Genomic DNA, 21,175 nt, shown 5'->3' with positions numbered 1-21,175 from the left:
TGGTCCCTGACGTCGGGTTGCCTCTCTGAGCCATAGGCCCAAATACAACCTTACGCGTTGGCGCTGGGCCCACTTGACCTGAGGTTTTACCATCAAAATGGCGTTTCCCGGCTATAGAAAAAAAATTAAATGACATGAATTCTAATTGAAATCAGAAAAAGACTTTGAATCTTGTTTCTACTACTATTCATCATCCTACAGACGGCTTTCTTGGTCTAAACACAGCTGCACCAGAATGTCTTGAATTATCTGCATACCTTGCAGTGTCATAAACAATACGCGGCAACTCGCTACTGGACCACTCGCCACTGATTGACGTGCCAACTCGCCACTGCGATAACTCGCCACTACGACAACTCTCCAACGCGGCATCTCGCCAATGGATAACTCGCTAACGGACGACTCGCACTAACAGAAGGAAGTCGAACCACAACATACTTAGCGCTAGCCTTATACAAGGTGAAACAGAATAACGGGAATTTAAAAAAAATTCAAAAAAAGTAAGAGTGATGGAAGAAAATAATTTTGTTTATAATAGTTAAAAGGAGAGTTAAAACATCAAACCTTGCCATTTAAGAAACATGAATGGAATTTATCATTTTTTTAAAATTACATGGCGACCTCCTATACGAATACATTCTGGAAACCTGCATTGGAGATCCCTCATCTCAACTGGGATACTGCGAATTTCATCCCGAATTCTCATCCACAGTTCTTGGTCGAGTTGTGGACACTTTTGTTTTGAGATAGCCCCACAAAAAACTCACTGCGCAGCTTTCAAACTATCACCGTTTTTATAAAACATATTTATGGCTAAAGCACGTTGTTGCCCGTTCCACTGATCCATGGCTACTGTAATGGCGGCTTGTTTACTTGCTCATTGTTGCTGTCCCGCAGTGCTGCCACCTTCTCACGCCTGCTACTACGCGTTTCAAAAATTCCCGTTATTCTGGGTAACCCTGTATTAATTTAACTAATTATGTTTCCGCTGCTATCATTTAAATTAAACTAACAACATTCGTGGAGAAAACCATGTGTGATGTTGTGATTTTTAGCACTCATCTACTTATCAAAAGTTATTAATTATAATCACTGTACGTAAGAAGTGGGGTCGTTTATAAAACAGATTGACGACTGTAATGCGGATTATTTGCAGATGAGATGGGAAGTTCAACATGTGACAAATCGTACTAATCTCGCTATACTTTGGGATAAAACAAATCCAGCTCAAACCCCAATCTTTGTTCCCCTTCCTTTAATCGCGATTCGCGAAATCGACTAAAGAATAAAGTAGTAACTTCGCAGTTAATTAAAAAAATTATGGGCAACTGGTTTGAATTTGCTTCCTTTATTGTAGCATCAAAATCCCATAAAGTAAAATTGGATCTCTCAAAGAACTTTGTAATAAATGTAACAACGCACACCGTGTATCCCATACTCCCACATAAATTTCATTTTATGGATACTAAACATTTAATAAAGCCTCATATTCTATTATAGAGGAGAAATGCCATACGACATTTAGTGCCTCACATGAAAGCAGGTGACACAACAAGCAGACACGCAACTCTACAAATCGTGCCAGATTGCAACATTTTATTAATCCCGGGTAATTACATTCGAAAATAAATCACGTTTTAAATTATTAAAGAATGGGAGGGTAAAAAAGCGGGGAAGATATCTACCGGCCGGATGTACCGATCCAATTAAAACTTGATTAATTTAGAAAGTCCGAGATTAATTTGGATCGCGCAAACAAGTTAAATTTTATGGTGTACCAACTTACGTTTAAGAATGTGTAAATTGCCCAAGTTTAACTAAGTTGTTACATGGTTGAGGTATTTGCGACGCCGTTAACCTTACATCTTGTACCGAAAGAGGACACTTTTGGTTTCCCGTAAACCGTGGAAGTTAATTGATCTCGTTGGTCATTAAAAGAAACAGAGTTTTCCAAGAGGCAAACACTATAAACCGTGCTCGCTTCCGTTTTAATGGATATTCCTTGTATATTGCCTATAAATTAAATTTTTATTGCTGCAGCGACGGTTAAGTCCATGTTTTAATGTTTTAGGTAATGCTGTATGCATTTTTCGCCGAGGCGTTTTTATAAGGAAGCGGATTTTCCGAGACGTTTTACACAAATCATAAAATGGTCTAAGTGACGTGTTTATTAACATTACACGGCTGAATAATTCTTTAGTGTAAATTGTTTACAGAAAATGACCGTCATAAAAAAACTTATGGCGAGGTATTTTGTACAACATGCCATTTACATAATGCGATAAATTAACCGATGTGTATGTAAATGCGGTTGCAACAGAAACGGAAACAACGAAGAAACTCATCCTACGACGAGGAGGAGCGTAAAATTGCGACCGGATTACAATTATTCACTCAAATCCTCCGGTAGATACAATTAATATAAATTTAATTAAGTAAAAAAGGGGAAACTTGGGAAGTTATCCGACATCGATTTTCGTAATTCGGAAATGATCAAGTTACGCACGGAATATTTATGATTCTCGATACAAATTTTCTACAATATCCTAGTTCCTTTGCTTGAACTCAATAAGTCCTTTTCCTTTGAACGAATACTAATGGCAATTTCTATTATGTTCGATATTTTTGTTGCGCATATTTACTTGCTATTCACAACCTATCGTTACATTTTCTATATATGAATAACTTATTACATGGTCTTCAACTGATCAAATTATATGCAATGTACGAGGTTATGCAGTAATCCAAATGTCAATACCAATATCATGCACATATTGACAAACAAGCAAGAAAAGACTCTGTTTCTATGGGTGTACTAGAAAATGATGATACGGGTCATTTTCGTGGGTGAATTCTTCCAAATATCGACTGTAAGAGGAAATATGTATATAATGCTCGACCGCTTTGAAATCACGTTCTGAGGACTGAGTTATGAATTTTAAGCTTCATAGCAGTCATTAGTTTTTCTTTGTTCTTCCAACATTCCTTTTGCGTTCCGTTCACCTTCATTATCAAGTCAGTTCGCTTTCTCTATCGCCCTTTTCCTCGAATCTTACCGTTCGGCTCCTCCAAGGCTATCCTTATCTTTTCCATTTATGTTTCTTCCTCTACAATTTGGTGTCCTTCCGTTTAACCCAGGGGATAAACACCAGGGGAAGTAATTGTACAAAATGGAGGAAGTTATGAGGAAGTTCGGGGAAGTACTGGAAGTCCAGGGAAGTACGGGGAAGTTCGAGGAAGTAAAGAGGAAGTACTCATTTGTTCATAAGATGCGAAATGTGACAGAAGGTGACCGGAGAGGTAAAATTTGGTAAACACTTGAAAAGTAATAAGGCAATTATTTCCGAGGGCATAAATCCCGCCTCGTTCCAAAAAAGTCAACACCTATGATTGTAATTATCTATTTCCACTTGTAAAGCAGGCTTTCTCGCCAGTTGTTCAAAGTAGTCAATAATGTGGTCATTATTAACCAGTAGTCAATAATGAGAACTGTCACTCTATCACTTTTAGAAATCACAACCCGAAATTTCGCTCAATAAACGTTCAGATAAGTTCTCTAAAATGAATAATTGCCACTATCGGTCATTTTCAGAGAAATTACATACTTAAAATTATCACATTTTGAAGAAATTCGAACTCTTTGAAAATATCTCAATAACAGAACAAAATACGGCCTTCTTGACTGTTACTTCCACGCACTTGATTAATAAACCAAAAATTCTGTTCAACCGTTCACTTTTTTAACAATATACCTAGATCTGTTAATTTAGAGGACTTCAAGTACTATGCGATCAAAAATGAGTTGCTGTCGAGTCGCCTTTGGAATTTTTGTTTACATGGTAAATCGTACATAACTTGAATTTCCAAAGGCGACTGGACAGTACCTCATTTTTGATCGCCCGTTACTAGTAGTAAAAAAAGTAGTATACAGGATGTCTTAAATTGAGTAGGTAACATTGCCATCTTTGTTATTATTATGCTTACAGATTTGGTTAAATTGGAAAAGTTGTATAGTTTTTGATGCTAATGGATATTCCGATGTGAGATTTTGAAAAAATAAATCGTTTCGTAGATAATTGATAAAAAATGAAAAATCGCCATTTTAAAGAAATTCAAATATTTTAGTAACAAACAGAGCTATCGAAGAAAGTTTCAAATAAAAGTTGCAAGATTCGATGGGATAAATTCAATGGATATACAATAGAATTTTTTTTTCAAAATGGCGGTTATCGAGATATTGACATCAACTTCCTTGTTTTGAATGGGCGCCATATTGGATTTTTAAGTCACTCCATAGAGAAAACTAAAATATTTGAACGTTTTTAAAATGGCGGTTTTCACATTTTTCCAATTATCTACGAAACGAATTATTTTTTTCAAAATATCGCATCAAAGACTACACATAAACTTTGCCAATTTAACCGAATCTGTAAGTATAATAATAACAAAGATAGCAATGTTATCCTACTCAATTTAAGACACTCTGCATACACCACGATAGAGAAGTCTTTTTTTTATAGCATTAGACTACGTCTATTTGCCACAGAACTATTATTGAATAGCGCGGATTGATGTTAAATTTCTATTTTGGATCTAACTAAAAATCGTATTAAAATATCGCACACTTCTTTATATGAATAAGACAAAGGAGTAGGGACGCTAATGGGGAGAGGAATATTAATATCAATTAGATCTTGATATAGAAGAAAGATAGGATCTGCATTTACCTTGCAATTTAAGATTATATGGTTTAGATCTCAAATACTTTCATTATCACAAGTACAAAGGGGGGAATCAATTATACCAATCCTATGAAGATGAGCTCGAAAACGGCCATGATTGAGTTTTAAACGTGTTATAAAAATGGAATGAGTTTTCTTATAATTGAACGTAAAGTGTGGAATGGTTTTTGGTAAGGACGAGTGAATACTGAAATACTGACTTTTAGAGTTATTTACAATTTCTTTGTAAAGAGATTTTCAAGAGTTTTTGGTATTACTTTTGAAAACATTAATTCAATCTTTAAAATTACGCACCTTACATCCTTCGGTGCAAGCGCCTCAGGGTGTAATTTTCGTGCTTAGGCAATAATACTAGACTTCTCTATCTTGGTATATACCTAATGTACTATTACATAAAATCACATAAAATATCAATAATATCAACCTCTAACCTTATAATGAAAACAGAAATTTTGAAAAATCTTGAATAGCTTGAAAACCTTTGATGCTGGGTATAGGGAAATGTGGTATCAAACGATGTAGATCTTCATGTAGATGCCGCAAATACAATATAGGGTGTTCTATTTAAAATAAGAAAGTTGCTATCCACATCCGGTAAAACTGGAAGTGACACAATGATGATATTTTCTTTCGATAGATTATGGAAAACTATATGTTAGTATGCACATTTTCAGATTTCAATTATTAATGGGAGTCTGAATACTTTTAAGTAACGGTTTGCGTGATTACCGATAAATTAGTATTGTTAAATATCCATCTATGAATAGGTATTATTATTATTCCGTTGTATATATATATATAATCAAAAAAACCTCTTACCCTGGAGTGTGAGGTGTTCATAATTACAATACTTATTTGATACATTGTAAAGTTAGATCTATTCCTGTGGTTGGGGATACCTTTCTTTCAAAAGCATTTTCCACAGTGTCTTGTTCCTGGACAGCGTTTTTGCCTCCATCCATGTTTTTCCTCTTGTATCCAAAACTGCTTCCACTTGTTGGTTCCACGTTCTCTTAGGTCGTCCCCTTCCCCTTCTGCCCTGGCCTTTGGCTTCCCATATACGTTTGACTGGAATGTTGTCGTCCATCCGGTTTAAGTGACCGAACCATCTTAGTTGCTGTGTTTCTATTGTCTGGATTACCGTTTCCACTCCTAGTTCCTCTCTGATTGTGTCATTCCTTATTCTGTCGTATCTTGTTATTCCTTTTATCCTTCTTAAAAACTTCATCTCCATTACTTGCACTTTACTTTTTATTGCGCTTGTTATGTTCCACGTTTCACTCCCGAATGTTAGTATTGGCCGATATATTGTTTTATACACTGTCATTTTAGTTTTGTCACTGACTTCCCTTTTTGAGATGAATTTGTTCCTTAGCGCGTGATATAATCTTGCTGCACTGCTAATTCTGTCCTGCACTTCTGCATCCATGCTGCCGTCTCTATGTATCAGTACTCCCAGGTATTTATATACGTCCACCTGTTCAATTTTGTCTGACCCAATTTCTATGTCCATGCTTCTGTTCTCCTTTCCAATTACCATGACTTTCGTTTTGTTACAATTGATTCTCATGTTCCTCTTCTCCAGTTCTTCTTTCCATGCCCCTAAGTTCATTTGCAAGTCCCGTTCACTTTTCGCGCATATCATTAAATCGTCCGCGAACACACATTCACTTATTTCTACCGGTTGTAGTTTATTATACCCTACCTGCACTTTCTTTACTGTTTTACGCACCTCGGATATCAAAAAGCAACTGGAAGATTTAAATAGAACGTCGGAACGAATCGAAAGCAAAATTGATGACTGCCAGAAGCAGATAAACGAAATTAAAAATGAGAATGCTAATTTGAAAGCGGAAAACGAGCAGTTGAAATCAACGGTCGCACAACAAAACTATAGAATTGGATATCTGGAAAAAGAGATCAAAAGAAATAACCTGGTAATTCAAGGTGTAACGGAGGCAGACGACGAAACGAATATACAACTAAAGGAAAAAATGGAAACCATACTAAGAGACATGGGAACTCCGATAACTTTCGAAGCCGAAATCCAAGAACTGCATCGTATAGGAATAAAACACGCAAACAAAACACGACCCATATTCATGAAAATGCGAAACTATGAAACTAAAGTAAAGGTAATGAAAAGCACAAAAGAATTAAAAGGTACACAAATCTATATAACAGAAGATTTTCCAAAACATGTTATGGAGGAACGAAAAGTATTGAGCAAGCACTTAAAAAAGGCAAGAGAAATGGGACATAGAGCTTTCATGAAGTACAACAAACTAATCGTAAACGGAGAAGAATACGGAGTAGAAGATATCTTTGAAGAATCAAGCAATGAAATACCTGAACAAGATGCCACGAAGAAAGGAAGAACGATCAGTCAAAGGTCCCCTCAGAGCGTGGTTTCTAAGAGGACGAATAGCATGTGTTGTCTACTAAAAAACTGATACATAACGAGCAACACAGTACAAAGGAGACGACACTGGCAATGAATAAAGGTAACGAGATGGAACAAATAAATCTATGGAAATTCGGAACATGGAATATACGAAGCATAAACGGAAAAGAGGAAGAGTTGATGAGAGAATTTAAACAAGAGAAACTAGATATTATAGCAATATGCGAAACAAAGAAGAAAGGACGAGGAGCCATTGAGATGGATGAGGGAGATGTACTCCTATATAGCGGCGTAAGCGAGGAAACGAGAGCAAGAGGGGGGGTAGCATGTATAGTAAGTGCACGGCATGCAAATAAACTAATCCAATGGGAATTTATTAATGAAAGGATGCTAAAACTACAAATAAAATTACATCAAAAGGACCACACAACAATATTAATAGCATATGGACCAAATGAAGACGAAAGCGAAGGTAAAAAGGATGAATTCTGGGAAGCACTCTCGGAAAATACGGAAAATATTGCAGAGAGGCTTATAATCATGGGAGATCTGAACAGCAGAGTGGGAAAAAAGATGGAGGGAACACCAGATGTAATCGGCCCTTATGGCGAAGTACACCGAAATAAAAATGGAGATAGATTAATTAACTTTTGCGTAGAAAATAACCTAATAATAGCAAACACATACTACAAACACAAAGACATACACATGTACACAAGAGAGGCGCAAACTAGGGGAGAGAAGTCAATAATAGACTATGTGCTAATAAAAAGAGAATATAGGCACGAAGTAATAGACGTGAGAGTGAAAAGGGGCCCAGACATCTATAGCGACCACTATCTAGTAGAGGCAAAGCTACGAGTCAGAAACCAGATGCAAATAAAGCAAAAACATAGACCACATCCGCAACAGGTACATGAGAAGATAAGAACGTATAAATTAATGGATAAAGAAACTGGAAACATATATACAGAAAAAATAGAAAAACATTTACTAGAAACTAGGCATGAGTGGCGAAACATGGACCTAAAACATATATGGAAATATTTTAAAGAGATAATACTATCGACAGCAGAGGAAACATGTGGATCAATAAGGATAAGAAAAAATAAAAAACAAACAAGCTGGTGGAATCAATCTATACGAGAAGAGGTAAGGAGCAAGAAAGAAAAGTGGAAACAATATCTGATACGAAAGACGGAGGAAAGCTATAGCAAATACAAGCAACAACGAGTAAAAGTAAAAAACATGATAATAGAGGCAAAACGACAAGCCTGGATGGAGTTCGGTAATAAAATGGAAAAAGACAGTAAAACCAACCAAAAACTCTTCTATAGGGTATTAAAAAGTATGAAGAAACCTAGGGAATACAAAACCATGCACTTAAAGGACAAAAACCACAAAATAATCACAGACCAGGGAGAAGTAATGGAAAGATGGAGGGAATACTTCCAAGAACTACTTAGCAATAACAGACAACAAGACACTACAAATAAACATGTAAGAAATGAGGCAGTAATAGAAGAAGAGGCGGATGCCATAACAATGGAAGAGGTTATACAGAGAGTAAAAGCGCAGAAAAAAGCAGCAGGACATGACAAGATAGCACCGGAAATGATACAAAAATTAGGAAAAAACGGAATAGAAATGCTCACCACAATTTTAAATAAAGCTTGGCAAAGAGGAGAAGTGCCAGAGGATTGGAGAATAGGAGTGATAATCCCGATACACAAAAAAGGAGACACAAAGGATTGCTCAAACTACAGAGGCATAACCATCTTAAGTAACGTCGCAAAAATATATGAAGGGGTCCTAGAGAACAGATTGAAGCAGCAAATCGAACACCAACTAGACAATGCACAAAGCGGTTTTAGAAAAGGCAGAGGTATACAAGATCATATATTCACCATCAAACAGATAATGGAAAAAATTATGGAATACAACAAACAAATATGCTTAGCATTCGTGGACCTGGAAAAAGCTTTCGATAGAGTTCCGCAAAGATTAGTGTGGGAAAGTTTAGAAAGAAGAGGAGTTAATGCAAAGTTAAGAAGGGGAATAAGAAGCCTGTATACAGAGAATAGGAATTATGTACGTAAAAACAACACACAATCAAAAACTTTTAACGTGGAAGACGGTCTGCGACAAGGAGGCGTGCTTAGCCCAACACTATTTATAATAATAATGGATGACGTTGTATATGTTATCATAAAATTTAGCAATAAATGCTGGCAGGTCAATTATTTATGTCTTAATTTCTTTCATATTAAAAATTCATTCAAACCTCATATAAATACAAAGGTAAATATTAAATAGATAGTGTGAAAATAAATAATAATTAACACTTATCTAATTTTTCATCTCATGTTTAGTATTCATTTCATATCCATTCGTATTTCGCATACAATGCATTTTCGTGGACACGTTATAAGCGTTACTACGTATAACATTGAAAAAGCCAATCTAAAGTCTATATCAATGTCTACTTACAGTGGAATTTCGGGAAAGTACAAAGGAAGTTTGTAGGAACTACTAGGGAAGATCGGAGGAAGTACAAGGAAGTACTGGAAAGTAAGGGGAAGTACTGGGAAGTAAGGGAAAGTATACTGAAGGACTTCCCCCGAAGGGGAAGTATTGTACAAATTTTAGGTCTGGTGATTACCCCCTGGTTTAACCCTTCCTGTAATACTTCTTCCAGTTCCTCCCGTTCCTTCCACCCCCTTATGTCCGTTCCGAAAATGAGCACCCCTCTCACCATTGCATCGGATGGGTACTTTCTTGTTCTAAAATCATTCTTGAACCCCCTCTTTCCAATTCCCCACACCAGTCTCATCGCCACCACCCCCTTTTTCCTTTTCTTTCCACTTCAGACCGTTTAACTTCTATTCTTTCCCTCGACCTTTTTTTTTATTTCCAGTTATTTTTGTTTTGTTTGGGAGTGCTATCGCTTCACGATAGACTTCTTAATTTACAGCATTCTTGAGGCTGAGACGCGGGTGTGGATATTCAAGAGAGCTAAACCAACCTTTGGTATACCGTTCCATATTCTACTCTTCTTGTTTCCTTTCATTTCCCCTATGTGTGAGAATTCAGAGCCTCTCGGTGTGTAAGTCGCTGGCAGCTGTGTCCTCTGTTAACCCACCCTTTTTTGTAGGTTAGGCAGAAGCTTGGGAATGCAGGTGTGCCAGTGCAGCATACTGGAACTCGTCTACAGTACTCGCAAAGATATACGACGAAAAATTTAGAAATAACAGATAATTCAAATCCGCCTTATAGAATTTAGTTTGTGAAAATCATGGGCTATTACAAAAAGTCTTATCCAATTTTAAGACGAGTTTAGTTTGATATAGCAGTATTGTTCACAAATTACATGAAAATTTTATCTAAAGGGGTGTATAAAAGTTAATTGAAGTTGTAATTGCACAAGGGATACGTTGCGGACGCCGAACTTTTCTGTTTACTTATTTATAAGATAATTTTAAACTAGGTATATGAAGGAAACGGCGTCCAGAAAATCTGTGATAATAAAACGACAGCAAGCAATTCTCCCCGCTATTATGTTTTATGTGTTGCGATATAGGTTAGTAGATTGGGTATAAAATATTTCATGAGCATTGCGGTACGAAATTTACGGAGGAGACCGAATAGGAGACTTTCAGCAAACTGACGTGATCCAAAAATACTACATCGCTGCATTCGGCGAGATAAAGAAACAGCGCGTCCACGTTTTTATTTAGAAAAAATGTAAGATTTATGTTTAAATTATTTTTTCTCGTCGCAGGAATACGATCAAAACAATTTGCCACTCTGTTCCTTTGCTTTTCGAAATAGATTTAATTTAGTTCAGGCGCCTGACGTTGACACATGTCAGATTGCATTTTCAGCGGAATAGTTAAAGCTGGAATACTGAAATAATATAATTTGTCAAGAAATGAAACCTCCCCCTACTATTCTCCTTTTTTTATTCAAATACCGATCGACCGAAGTAATTTTACGTGAGGGAATTTTCCCTCTTTTCTTTCTTATGCGATTTAAATAAAATGGGAATAACAGAAAAACATTTTACTTTTGCCAGCTCTAACTGCATCAAATAAAAGTTTGTGCTAAGGAAAAAAAGGAGCTAACCGAGTTATGCAAGTTTCCCGTAGCCTAGTATCTGGTGGAAACTATAAAGGAAAATTCTATATATCAAACTTTCTTATTTCAACCGGGTGTCGTTTAAGGAATAATACACTTTTGATGTCGTATCCTTTCAAGCTGAAAACTGGTCGTTTCGAGTTCCTACTTTCATAAAACAACAAAAAACTGTCAACGGCGAAATAATAACACGACGTTCTCGAAATGAAAACATAAAAGAAGTCAATTTTGAAAGTTGTCTTAAAGTGTCCGACTCACAAGGGTTTACCTCACCGTATTTAGCGTGCCGTGCCATACCAAAAGTCGGCGATTTTCAACAGCTTTCTAGGCCGCATTTTACACCAGTATTTCTAAAGCTCACTCTCTGTAAACTCTACGGAAAGTGATGAAAATGAGGAAACGTCAACAGGTGTACATCCTGCGCACGTTATGCGTCTTCAATGAGTATTTATTTTTACTCAAAAAATAAATTGGACCTTTCACGTCGAGTCCCAAATTCGAATTTAAGCATCATAATTGGCAATTAAGGCTTTATTTTGCAATTTATTTTTATATATAGCCTTACGCTCGAATTATGCCTGCCTTCAGGACGAGAATTTGATTTGCCATTTCAATTAAGGAAATACGAGCATATCATTTCAATTTTATGAAAGCTTCGCATCCTTTGTGTAACGTCGGTTATGGAAGCTGTTCAACTACTAAAAAAAGGAGACAGATTGCTCACTAATTTGGATCCCATCTTGGATTCATATCCTAAATCTAAGCACGTTTCATTATTATTAAACAGACGACACAGTTTAAATTTACAAACTATTACAAACTTTTGGGTAATCCTAAATACCGCGTAGATATGAAGGATAAATCGGTAATATACAGAATAAGTTGCAAAGACTGTAATCAAGTATACAGTGTGTCCCAGATTGCGTGGGATTGCATGGGTAACTTTGTTATTATTAAAAATAGAGAATTGGTTAAATGGGCAATGTTTTGCAGTTTTGGATGCTTATTTAAAATTTTCTTATGGAAATTCAAAATGTCGCATAGGTTCGACGTAAATTCAAAAAAACTAAAATTGGCCATTTCCTTGAATGTCTTATATCATCGAAAGTATAAGAGACATAAAAAAAAGTTTTATATAAAAGTGACTGCCTTTGATACGCTTAATTTAGAATTGATGTCAAAAAAAATTCAAGATGGCCACTTTTGAGGAACATTTACCAACTTCCTAAAGTTAAATGGGCGCCATATTGGATATTTAGATTACTTGATAGATTTTTTAATTGTCTTTTTAACGAGCTATTATAACATAAGATTGAAAATAAGATACCAGTTATATTAACGGTTTTTGTATTTTCATCAAGTAGTCTGTGACGAATAAAAAAAAAACAAAACAAAATCTATTCGAGGCAACAAAACAATGAAAATAATTACACCAGATGTTTAAAATACTGGCCATTATTAGTGAAACACACTTCAAGACAGTTTAGTTTAGGCAACGTGTTGCCATTGATGATTATTATTATATTATTATTGTAGTGGTAGCTACTTCCACTTTACTTTTATTTTTTAATTAAGTACTTACTTTTATAATTTAATGTACTGTACATAATTCGTGAACTGTGACCTGAGTAGCCAGTTTGTTGGTAGGTAGCATAAACCAACCCTTCCTTCGAAACATACGTTGTCGAGAAAAATCCTTTAAGGAAGTTTATTGGAGAATTTGTAAATAATGGTGAGCAGTTAAAGATCCATCGAAGATTACCGGTCCAATTACATGACTTCCCACTATGCCATAAAATACATTAATTTAAAAAAATAATACTTGATTTTGGTGTGAAACTACAACATGTAGGTTTTCCTGTGACGAGTAGTGTTCATAATGTCGATTTGAACACTTCGCAGTTAGAAGAATAAGATTCATCTGTCCATATACTCGGACTGGTAAAACTGTTAGTTTCGATATTCTTGCGGATAAACCACCTACTGACCTACAAAATGTGACCTGGGACAATGCATCAATGGTAATACATTGTGTAAAATAAAGCGAAGTGTCTTGAAATGTGTTTAACTGGATAATGGCATGACATTTTTTCGAGGGGATAGTTTGTAGCCATTTGTAGGTATGTAAGTATGGATAATAAGATAGTCAATAAGTGATGTTATAAAAATCAAAATTTTTCTAGGCCTACTTATATAAAATTTTGGAGGAAGTTGTAATGCCCAAACCCCCCTCTCATGAGTGCGCCCCTGATTTTTTAAACATCTAATGTAATTATTTTCATTGTTTTGTTGGCTCGAATAGATTTTGTTCTGTTTTTTTTTAATTCATCACAGCCTACTTGATTAAAATATAAAAACCGTTGATATAACTGGTATCTTATTTTCAATCTTATATTATGATGGCTCGTTGAAAAGAGAATTAAAAAATCTATCAAGTAATCTAAAAATCCGATATAGCGCCTATTTAACTTTAAGAAGTTGGTAAATGTTCCTCAAAAGTAGCCATCTTGAATTTTTTTTGACATCAATTCTAAATTAAGCGTATCAAAGACAGCCACTTTTATATAAAACTTTTTTTTATATCTCTTACACTTTCGATGATATAAGACATTTAAGGAAATGACCAATTTTAGTTTTTTTTAATTTACGTCAAACCTATGCGACATTTTGAATTTCCAAAAGGAAATTTTAAATAAGCATCTAAAACTGCAAAACATTGCCCATTTAACCAATTCTCTATCTTTCATAATAACAAAGTTACCCATGCAATCCCACGCGATCTGGGACACACTGTATATTAGGCAAACAAAAGGATTCTTAAACATTTGGTTTAAAAAGCGCATGGCGCACTTCAAAAATAATAAACGTTGGGTTGGGGTAAATCTAGAGTCGCCGCAAATATGCTTGAAAGTAGTCATATATTTGCCTAGTCAAGCAGGTAAATAGTAAAATTACATTATATTGTTATGAAAGTTTAGAATTCGTAGAACCAAACGCTTCCTAATCAATAACGATGAAGGAGATTTTTGTCATTATATTATTTATATTAACAGTTTTCTTTCCTGTTAACTACTACTTCGCCTCTGCTCTATTACGCTGCACAAATACTAGGTAATGTTTCCCAAAGAATTTCCTTGCAAACACGCTTGTTTATAATAGGGAAAGATGTCTTTTAATTGAATTGGTACTACACATTTACGTGCTTTTTGAACGCCTACAGTTGAATACCCAAATATCCCTTGGCGTAATTTTAATGAACTCTATTCTGGTGAACTGACATAACTTGCGATTTCGAAACTTATACGCCAGTCTAAACTGAATAATGAACGGATGTCTTGTCTTTTTTAAACCAATTCGATGTTGACACTTTTTTGATTCCCACTTCACGTAAAACGCCTTCTGTGCAACGTATTTTTTACAACTTGAATGATAAACTCTGAACTTTCTGACAAGGTCGCCGAACAAAGCACTAGTCTACCTGAACTGTACTCTTGACCAGCTAACAGGTGATCTTCAGATTTTTCGCATTCTCTCTAAACGCGAATATCCATTTTTATCAAGCTTTATTTAATGCAATGTCTTGTAGAAGTAACATAACACGACCGATTTCCAGCGTGTAATTCAAAACCGTAGCCAGACAACAAGGCGACAAATACCCCATTGATAATCGTGGGAAGATTATGAAAGCACACTGTTATTCCAATCGACAAAATAAAAACTTGAACATATCACGAACAATGCTTGTTTGGGGGAATGTTTTTAAAACCTTGACTCTTTTACAACATAGAAATTTTACTTCCGCATAATTGACGGCGAAAAAAACGCAAGAAAAATGCTCTTGTTACACGGCGGTTCAGAAAAACACGAAGTTGATCTTTTGGTTCTAAGAGCATTTTTAACGTCGGTTTTTTTACGGTTGTGAATTTCATAGGAGAACTTTCAGTTATTGTGTTTCTCCAGTAATGTCACGTAATGAGGATTCAAATAACCAACATAAAGGATACAAAATGTTGCATTAAATTACTAGCGATTCATTTAGTAGCCTGTATTTCGTTATATGTTTGATTCTCATCAGCGATTGTGTGTTTTTTAGTGGAAATAGACACTAACGACCACTCTGTGAAATGTTAACAAAACGAATGAAATAGGAGCTTTAATTTGTCAGCTATTTGCAGTGACTACATTCATTAATTCACTGATATACCGTAAAAGGAAGCAGCTTCTTTGATGTCAAAAGCGGCAGTTAATTAGTAACTTCAAATATCACAACATTTTGGATAGAGTGCATCAGCATGTATAAAATGATACCTACAGTAGAATCTAACTCGCACCTAAGCGCAACTTGCATTTAGCAAACTTCATTAGCGAGTTTTGAAAATTGTGTTTGAAACCTCAGGAGAAAGATTTAATCATAATTGCTCTTTGTGTTTCTTTCTTAGAAAATGTTCAGTTTAATTGTATGTCGCGATTCTCCTTCCATACTGTACTTTAAATGTGATTGCAAGTAAACGGATTCCATTTAACAGGTGCAACTTTGATATACAGCTATGATGCCGCGGTGCAACTCATTTACTTCGAATTCCTGAGATAGATTTCAAAAACGTGGCGACGTAGTGAGACTGGTAGGTGTAGCTTGATTGTTCCATTTAAATTTTTATCGTCTATGTCGAGCGAGCCGGTAAAATTTCAGCCGAGAATTGCCTAGGATGTGAGGTAACTGTAACTGCTTATGCGTTGATTGTACTTTGCTAATGACTCGGGAGCTCATAGAAGTGGGGATGTAAATTTCTCCACACGAGAGAGAACCTCGAAAAGCTTCCTGGAGATAAGTGCTTCCAAGATATAGGCGAAAACCTGAAAAATGGGTCCTTCCTCTGTATGTTCTTGTTGCAAGCTTTCCTCTAATCCTGTGATCAGATATGTTTGACATCCCATAACTACAAACAATTGCAAGACATATTTAAATAGCTCATCTCAAATAAAAGCATGTCATTTCAAAATGTTAAAGGGTGGTTTATGGGCGCAGGGGATGAAAGTATCCAGGATTGGGAATATGCCATTGTATTTTCCCGGACATTCCATCGAATCGGTTCTAGGCACTTCCGCATACTCTTTCATGATTATTTGCAATTGAACAGTTACCACAATGAAATTCAACGATAATTTATACCCTACGTTCTGTACACACGTTATGTCGAAATTGACGTGCAGTAATTAGATTAAATCTGTTTTATAAATACACATTCCATGTTTTTATGAACCATTCGACACGTCTTTGTTTAATATAATTATACATGATTGTTTTTTTGCAAATAAATGAACCAAAGTACTCCCAGACACATAAAATCAAAACTGACGTGCCCTTTTTAAAACGGCTTTTATTTGATGAGCACAACCATTTTAATTAGCAAGAGCACGAAATGGGCACGAAAAAATGGACATACATAAAACCGAAGCAGGAATATGTGGTTAACATTTTAATTTAAATTTACCCTAATATCGGAGCCTATGAGTTTCAACTTGGAAACATTCTCGATTGTTATAAGCACAGGGCGAAGCGGGTGCTAATAAAAGCCTTTCTCGTTTGCAAGGATGTGCTTTCATTTCTGGTCTATTTCCTATTCCCCTTTAGATAATGGGTTATATCTAAAATAGCGTTATATCATCGCCCCTTATCCTTACAAAATCACTAAATGTTATTTCTACCTAAAGCAAACGACGCTTGGATATAGAAAGTTAACCCCCCACGATGTTTTTGCTTCCGACCAATTAACGCGGGCAATCGAGCTTACCAATACCATATATGGTTTACGGTTTATCAAATTACATAGGTTATCTAAAGCGGAAATTGGCTTTTAGACCAATAATAGGAATATACAACATTAAAACGGGCAGGTACGGAAATAAACGAATGTGAAGGTTACAAAAGGTGACTACCACAGAATAGAAAAGTTATAAACAGGGTGATTGCAATGGAAATACGAACAAAATGTTGATATAATAATAAAACTGTTACACTCCCCCTCTCCTTCGAGAGGCGGGAAACTTCCAAGAAGTTTATCCGACGACCTTCTAAAGTGAAACCCAACAAACAGCACAACCTAATCTAGTGAAAACCCAAAAACAAAAATAACCCGGAATCCCACTCATCGATCCTGCCGCACCAACACAAGTGACTCATTCACAACAACTATCGCTCTAGATTCGCTAGGCAACAGCCAAACTCTTCACGCCTTCCAAGAGTTCTTCAGCATTCGGCTGGTACGAGGAAAAAAAAAAGTGAAAAACCAAAAAAAAACAAGCCAAAGAAAGTGTATCATGAAGCAATACAACTTCCACAAACAAAAACTGAAAGGAATAAAAATAAAGGTGTATACTAAGTGAAGGAAGCAAAGTGGATAAGGATAGGGTAGTAAAAGTGGTAGGTGGGTAGGCTGTTGCCCTGAGTCATACAAAATTCACACTCCCATGTAGCTCACTCAAGGAGATACAACAGGATCCACAAGTGGCATTCCTTCCCGCCCCCGGTAAAAACTCCCATCCCAAAAATACAAAAACAAACTAAACAAAACGACCCATCCCAGAAGAGTACGATAGAGGATAGACGTACAGGAAACCCTCCCAGACAAACACAGAAGAAAAAAAAGATGCCTCCTCACTGCCACCATGTACTAGCACGATGAAATGACAGGAGGTGCTATGAGATAGAAATGATCATTAACACATTCGCAGAGAAAGAAACTTAGTCACTCTGATTCCGGAGAGCCTGTGGTCACCGAAGCTTGCACAGGTCATCTCCTTCCTCGTGTTCACATGCATTCATAAGTTCATACTGAGCCGGGGGAGTCTTGTGATCCCGAAAGATGCACAAGGCCTCGCACCCTTCTCGTAGCTCAATCATTCAATGTTCATACTACGAAAAGATGAGGGTGAGATGAAATGATAACATAAAGAAGGGCTCTGGTGAACGAGCAGGAAGGTTGCACCTGGAAAGAAAGATCGGCACAACCCCCTAATGGACCAACCGACAGTCCCCATCCAGCCATCCCAAAAAATTGCGTGAAGACAAAGTGTCAACACTAAATGAAGTCAAATCCGATAATAAAAGTCAAAAAGAGTAAAATCCAACAACAGCTAACGTCCGTCAACGGTAGACAATTCTAAAAAAAAATACCAAACCTAACCATGATCTTCCGGCTCAACATAGGGCTTAAGATCTTGGACATGCCACAGGCCTGCGGGTTTTCTATCAGCATCCCTCAAAGCGTAAGTGAGATACCCTACTTTACGATCAATCGTAAAGGGTCCTAAAAATCGAGGAGCTAATTTAGCAGAATAATCCTTAGTGGCGTCTGAAATAGACTTGTTTTTACGCCAGACCTGATCTCCAATCTCATAAGTTACATGCCTTCGTCGTAAGTCATAGGTTCGCTTGTTTCGGTCATGAGTATTCCTAATCCGTTCGACTATTTTAGTGTAAAGTTGTTGTTGTTGGGCTAGTCGTTGTTCAACATCAATTGGTTCATTGTCAGTCAAGTCAGTGTCGAAGCTGTCCCCTCGAATACGAAATTCTTTCCCAAAATTAGCACGGTAGGGAGTAACACCAATGGTTTCGTGTTTAGAGGTTCTAATGGCACAGGCAATCGAAGCTAAATTGACATCCCAATGTCGATGATTGTCCTTAATATAAGTGGAAATGAGTTGCTTTACCACCCGGTTCACACGTTCCGCAGGATCGGCTTGAGGGTGATAAAAGGGTGTAAAACGGACTTTAACATGATAACGGTCACAAAGGTTCATAAAAAGACGGCTGCGCATTTGCACACCGTTGTCGCAAATAATATGTTGAGGTACTCCATACACAAGAAACACGGACTCTTCAATGCACTTGACCAAAGTTTGGGCATTCGCAGTCCTTACGGGGAAAAGAAGTACAAACTTACTCAAATAATCAGAGACAACCAAAAGGTGAGTGCGTCCCTGAGTAGAACGTGGTAAGGGACCAATGAAGTCTAAACTGATCATTTGCCAAGGCTCGTAAATCCTAGGGTGAGATCCCATAAGACCAGCAGGTCGTAGTTGTTCAGGCTTCTGTTCCGCACAAGTGGAACAGCGTCTAATAAAACGTTTGGTGTCAAGAAGCATTCTGGGCCAATAGTAACGTTGGTGAATACGCCAGAAAGTTTTATACACTCCGAAGTGTCCAGATGTGACATTGTTGTGGCATTCTCGTATAATGGCACGGCGAAAATTATTGGGAACAACGAGTTTCCATTTTTCATAGTCTCGGGTGTCCGAAGCGGTTTGAACGTACTTGTACAGTAGACCATTCCTCGTATTCCATCCAGGGTATTTCTGCGGATGTAGTTCCAGTCGATCAAACATACCACGGTACCAAGGGTCGGTGGAGTTACGAAATTCTTCGGGATTGACAGTTTCGTCCGAAGGGGTAATAGCATCGACGATGGGTACGGTGCGTGATAAGAGATCAGGTACCACATTGTCCTTACCTTTACGATGTACAAGGGTAAACGTGTACGGTTGAAGACGAAGTGCCCAGCGTGCTAAGCGTCCCTGGGGATCTTTAAGAGAATGAAGCCATAGGAGAGAATGGTGGTCGGTTACCACGGTAAATGAAACTCCCTCGAGGTAGTGGCGAAGTTGCTCCACTCCCCAAATGACAGCTAAACACTCGCGTTCAGTGGTGCTATAGTTACGTTCCGCATGGGACAAGGATCGAGACAAATAACAAATCACTCGTTCTCCATCGGGAAAAGTCTGAGTTAAAACGGCGCCTAGACCATAGGCTGAAGCGTCGGTCTGTAAAATGAAAGATTTGGTGAAGTCAGGACAGTGAAGTATGGGTGCAGTAGCTAAAAGTTGTTTTAATTGCACAAAGGCTTCTTCACATTCTGAAGTCCAATCGAATTTAACATCCTTCTTAAGAAGTCGGGTTAAAGGTGATACAATAGTTGAAAATTCCGGTATAAATCTTCTGTACCAACTACAGGTACCTAAGAAACGTGAAGATTAGTAGGAGAGGTAATATTGAGAATAGCTTTTACTTTGTCTGGGTCCGGATGCAATCCATGAGCGTCGACCACATACCCTAGGTATTTCAGCTCAGAACGGCAAAAATGACATTTGTCCTTGTTAAGAATGAACCCTGCAGCACGTAGTTTATCGAAGACGGTTTGCAAAATTCGCAGATGCGAATCGAAGTCCTGGGAAACGATGATGACATCGTCCAAATATACGAGGACATTAGGTTGCAGTTCGGGTCCTAACACGGTGTCGATTATGCGTTGGAAGGTGGCTGGGGCGTTGGTGAGACCGAAGGGCATACGACGAAACTGAAAAAGTCCTCGCCCAGGCACAGTGAAGGCCGTATAAGGTCGGGAAGATTCGGTCACCTCGACTTGCCAGTAGGCCGCCTTGATGTCGAGCGAACTAAGGTAGCGAGCGTCTCGAAGTTGGTCAAGAATGGTAGAAATATAGGGAAGAGGAAATGAGTCTTTCACAGTCAAAGAATTAAGCTTGCGATAATCCACGCAGAAGCGATAGGTATTATCTTTCTTCGGGATTAAACATACAGGAGAAGCCCACGGACTATTAGATGGTTCTATGACGTGGTCTCTCAACATCTCATCGATGCAGGTGTTGATAATCTTTTGTTTAATAGGGTTAACGGGGTAATAGCGTTGTTTAAGGGGGGTCGCACCCTCGACAAGGCGTATCTCATGTTTCCCCACTGTAGTGACACCTAACTGGGTCCCCATGGCTTCGAATTTCTGATCAAGGAGGATAGCTAAGGATTTCTGTTGCTCAGCAGTAAGATGTGGTTGGTCGATAATAGCCAAGCTCGGTACAGTTGTTGGAGTTGTAGCAACAA

At 37.3% G+C, this 21,175-nt stretch overlaps 1 protein-coding gene across 1 annotated transcript; it reads right to left on the bottom strand.

Moving 5' to 3' along the window:
- Positions 1-5,619: 5,619 nt before the first annotated feature.
- LOC116169125 lies at positions 5,620-6,387 on the bottom strand. Its single transcript, XM_031485151.1, has one exon. It carries the CDS (start codon positions 6,385-6,387, stop codon positions 5,620-5,622), a length of 768 nt encoding a protein of 255 aa, XP_031341011.1.
- Between the last annotated feature and the right edge of the window lie 14,788 nt (positions 6,388-21,175).

Source organism: Photinus pyralis, unplaced genomic scaffold, assembly GCF_008802855.1.
Source record: "Photinus pyralis isolate 1611_PpyrPB1 unplaced genomic scaffold, Ppyr1.3 Ppyr1.4_LG4, whole genome shotgun sequence".
Classification (NCBI taxonomy): Eukaryota; Metazoa; Arthropoda; class Insecta; order Coleoptera; family Lampyridae; genus Photinus; species Photinus pyralis.
This window is presented reverse-complemented; position numbering and strand designations above follow the sequence as displayed.

Excerpts from the sequence above, each read along its gene's own strand:
- LOC116169125 (XM_031485151.1), bottom strand. The coding sequence starts at position 6,387 with ATGATATGCGCGAAAAGTGAACGGGACTTGCAAATGAACTTAGGGGCA.